General features: G+C 39.7%; 1 protein-coding gene across 3 annotated transcripts in view; it reads left to right on the forward strand.

Annotated features, from left to right (window-relative positions):
- dock11 (dedicator of cytokinesis 11) overlaps window positions 1-5,000 on the forward strand; it is a 167,420-nt gene that overhangs the window by 37,936 nt on the left and 124,484 nt on the right. For all 3 annotated transcript variants that reach the window (XM_042069980.1, XM_042069977.1, XM_042069978.1), the window contains exon 12: window positions 3,349-3,588. In XM_042069980.1, coding sequence (XP_041925914.1) covers window positions 3,349-3,588 — 240 coding nt within the window. The remainder of the gene's footprint in view (window positions 1-3,348; window positions 3,589-5,000) is intronic.

A 5,000-nucleotide genomic window follows, 5' to 3' on the forward strand; every position in this document is an offset into this window, starting at 1 on the left:
TAACACATGCACACATATATAACTGAACTACTCTAACACATGCACATATATATACAGGGTGCAATTTGTGTAAAAACCAGAGGAGGGGATGATTTTGAAGAAGTTTGTAACCCCCCCCCCCCACAAAAAAAATAAAAATATGAACGAACGATTCATAGCCTAGTAATGTCATGGCTAATAATAACCTATATTATTTTTGCCACCTTTGTAACATTTTAGTTTTAGTTTACCGTATTGTATGACTTTAAACAGCGAGTGTGCTTGGTATGATGATCAGCTTCTCTAATGCAGGGTAGGACTACGCTTTGACAAGCATACAAATTCACCTTGTTCTTGCCCCATCTGAAATGACTCCTCTACTTTTGCTGCCTCCATCCTTTCTGTAAAAAAACGTTGTATATGATGGCACTGAAGTCTTAAGTTAGTGAATTGGCTAACAGTGTTAGTTGGTAACTAAATAGCCTACACATTGCGTAGGCTACGTGCATTCTCTCTCCTGCTGATTTGCGTTCAGTAGCCAAGTGCGTAATATTGCAAAAGTTGAAAAAATAAATATGTTTATTGTAGCCTACAGAAAATAAATAGCCTATCATACTGTCAGTTAACTGCCTACAGTGCAGTGAAGAGTTTGGTGAGTAAAGTTATAGGGCAACTTGAAGTTTTATGAAAATAATTTACGAACCAGAACATAAAGACCATGAAGCTTCTATTTCTTGCAGCTGTTAAAACACCCGCTAGAAAGTTTAAATACCCACCAACATTCGTTTTTGCAGTACAGATTATTTCTAAAAGTTATTTGTCTACTAGGCCTAGCCTACTGGCTGATTTATCAAACGAGTGCTTTCTCGTTCGTCCTCCGCAACTAGAGGTGTTTCGGTAGAGAGCCATTGAATAAGCGATGCCAAGCAATTTCTGTAACACTCTTTGTGACATTCAGCAAATATCTCCTCATTTAATGTAAGTTCCTTCGGACAATAGGCCTACGTTCTACTCTACGTGCAGTTGTCCTCCATCTCAGTTGCATCAGTTTTCTAATTTTGAAGGTTCTAAAACATTATTATGCTTCACTGAATCCTTCTCGTTTTCTTTCATTTGTCCAGCTACCTTTCCATTGAAACTAGCCATTTATGATGGATTACACACTCGACATTCTGAAATGTCCTGCACGATCAAGGCCAAATTAAGTTATCACGCAGCCACTGTGTCAGCAGCATGAGTGCTGACGGTGACGGTGCGTTTTGAGGTCAGATTATTATGTAGGCTAGCCTACTAGACTGTTCTCACGTTGCAGCGCTTTACTTATATGAAGTAGCATTAATCAATATGAGGGGCAGAGGGGGATAAATGTTGTCCCCACCGGGGATAAAAAAATAATTTAGCAGAGGTAGGGATAGGAAAACCAGAGGGGGGGGAAATCCCCACCATCCCCCCCTACAAATCGCACCCTGTATATATAACTGAACTGGCTCTAAACACATGTACACATATCTAACTGAACTACTCAAACACATGCACACATATCTAACTGAACTGGCTCTAAACTAACTGAACTGGCTCTAAACACATGCACATATATAACTGAACTAGTCAAACACATGCACACATAACTGAACTGCTCTAAACACATGTACACATATCTAACTGAATTGGCTCTAAACACATGCACACATATGTAACTGAAATGGCTCTAAACACATCCACACATATGTAACTGAACAGTGGCCTCATTACAGAAAGAATCCTAACTGCTCATCCTAACTTAAGTTAGGATAGGATTTTAGAGTTAGGTTTCTGTAACGAGGCCCCATGCAGAGCATACAATGACATGATGAGGGAGAGTGAGAGGGATCGGGGCAAGGAGAGGGGCTTTACTTCTATACTGTTTGGTAAAGTTGCACACATAGTCTACATACTACAATGAAAGCAATGAGAGGTATGGAATTATTATTTATTTATTTTTTTTTGGACAACGTAGGCTACCGGTAAGTAAAGCGGGAGTGTGTTGCTTATACAGCCGCGTAAGCTGCAAAGCACTGCGTGAAACACTAGAAAGGGTGTGTCGCGGTTCTGCCTTTTCACACCGCGACACAGTATCGTGGATATGAGTGTCGCGATTTCGGTTTCGAATCGCATATCCTTACAGCCCTAGCACACATATATAACTGAAATACTCAAACACATGCACACATATATAACTGAACAGGGTCTCAAACATGCACACTCTAACTGCTGGAAAGCTCTTGTGTGTGTGTATGTGTGTGTGTGTGTGTTCTGTAGATTCTCATCCCTCTATGTTCCTCACAGAGACACTCAACATGCTGGTGTGCTGTTCCCCTTTAGAACCCTATAGAATTTGATCCTTTTTTCTGAATCACAGTTATTTTGATTTAGGACAGGGTGAATGGCAACTTAACTTAGGCATCTGATAGGATCTCATCCTAAGTTAAGTTAGGAAACCTGCTTCTGTAATATCAAAACCCCTAAATGCCTTCCTAACTTAAGTTAGGAAGTAATGAGGCCCCTGACTCTCAAACACATGCACACATATGTAACTGAACTACTCAAACACATGCACACATATCTAACTGAATTGGCTCTAAACACATGCACACATATGTAACTGAACTACTCAAACACATGCACACATATGTAACTGAACTACTCAAACACATGCACACATATCTAACTGAATTGGCTCTAAACACATGCACACATATGTAACTGAACTGCTCTCTAACACATGCACACATATCTAACTGAATTGGCTCTAAACACATGCACACATATGTAACTGAACTGCTCTCTAACACATGCACACATATCTAACTGAACTGGCTCTAAACTAACTGAACTGGCTCTAAACACATGCACACATATCTAACTGAACTACTCAAACACATTCACACATATGTAACTGAACAGGCGCTCAAACACATGCACACTCTAACTGCTGGAAACCTCTCGTGTGTGTCTGTGTGTGTTTGTGAGAGCGTGTTCTGTAGATTCTTATCCCTCTACGTTCCTCACAGAGACACTCAACATGCTGGTGTGCTGTTCCCCTTTAGAACCCTTTAGAATATGCTCCTTTTTTTGAATCTCAGTCATCTCTGTATGATCCCTACAGCAAGTGGATCCCTTCTGAATCAGTCCCATTAGAGGGTTATGTGTTATGTATCCCCTTTTAGAACCCTTAGAACCCTTTAGAACCCATTCTTCTGCTGAATCTGTCATCTCTTGGTATGGGTGAATTCCTTTTTCTTCAGTCTTGCTAGAGGGTTGTATGATGTCCCCTTTTAGAACCCTTTAGAATGTGTTCCTATGCTGAGTCCTGGTTCTCTTTTTGATCAGGTGGAACCGTTCTTCATCACGCTGGCTCTGTTTGATGTGACAAGGGGGTGTAAGATCTCGGCGGACTTCCATGTGGATCTCAACCCCCCCTGCGTCCGCGACATGCTGAAGGAGGGGGCACACACGCCCCCTGAGCCACACGCAGGAAGTGACATCAACGGGGGAGGAGACACAGGAAATGGGAACGGCCTGCCAGTTCTGCAGAGGGTACCAGAGGAGCTGCTGCGCTTCCCCACTCAGGTACACACACACACACACACACACACACACACACACACACACACACTTATACGAGAATACACACACACACACTTATACAAGGATGCACACTTACACACACTTATACATGGACACACACACACACACTTACACACAGCCACACTCACACACACACACACACACACACACACACGCGCACACACAGTTATACATACACACACTCACAGACTTTAACACATTAAAGGTTTCATGATTACTAATAACTAGATGACAAGTTTTTCATTATAGTTGTGATGTACCAGTACATTGCTGGTGCTTGCAGCAGCTGGCATTGTGTGTGTGTGTGTGTGTGTGTGTGTGTGTGTGTGTGTGTGTGTGTGTGTGTATGTGTATGTGTGTGTGTGTGTGTGTATGTTCAGATCCATATACATAGCAGACAGCTGCACACATCGTACATGTCACTGTGGAACAGTTCTCGTTCTCATCGTACATGTCACTGTGGAACAGGTCTCGATCTCATAAAAGGCCAAATATAAAATAAATGGTAAAAATATAGCCTAAATAACTGTAAATATTAAAACCATTTTTTCAATATAGTTTCACAAAATGTTAAGCATATTTAAGTTTCTTAGAAAAGCTGAGCTGTGCCTAAATTGTTCAGTGCATGATTTCATAACAGGCCAAATAGAAATCAATGCTAAATGTTAAATATAGCCTTGATCTGTAAATATCTGATGATGTAGAGTATAGTTAGATGAAGTTGGAGAGTTGGATTATAGGATGTAAATATTTAAATCTGATGATGTAGAGTATAGTCAGATCAAGTTGGAGAGTTGGATTATAGGATGTAAATATTTAAATCTGATGATGTAGAGTATAGTCAGATCAAGTTGGAGAGTTGGATTATAGGATGTAAATATTTAAATCTGATGATGTAGAGTATAGTCAGATCAAATTGGAGAGTTGGATTATAGGATGTAAATATTTAAATCTGATGATGTAGAGTATAGTCAGATCAAGTTGGAGAGTTGGATTATAGGATGTAAATATTTAAATCTGATGATGTAGAGTATAGTCAGATCAAGTTGGAGAGTTGGATTATAGGATGTAAATATTTAAATCTGATGATGTAGAGTATAGTCAGATCAAGTTGGAGAGTTGGATTATAGGATGTAAATATTTAAATCTGATGATGTAGAGTATAGTCAGATCAAGTTGGAGAGTTGGATTATAGGATGTAAATATTTAAATCTGATGATGTAGAGTATAGTCAGATCAAGTTGGAGAGTTGGATTATAGGATGTAAATATTTAAATCTGATGATGTAGAGTATAGTCAGATCAAGTTGGAGAGTTGGATTATAGGATGTAAATATTTAAATCTGATGATGTAGAGTATAGTCAGGTCAAGTTGGAGAGTTGGATTATAGGATG

This window comes from Alosa sapidissima, chromosome 18, assembly GCF_018492685.1.
Source record: "Alosa sapidissima isolate fAloSap1 chromosome 18, fAloSap1.pri, whole genome shotgun sequence".
NCBI classification, from domain to species: domain Eukaryota; kingdom Metazoa; phylum Chordata; class Actinopteri; order Clupeiformes; family Clupeidae; genus Alosa; species Alosa sapidissima.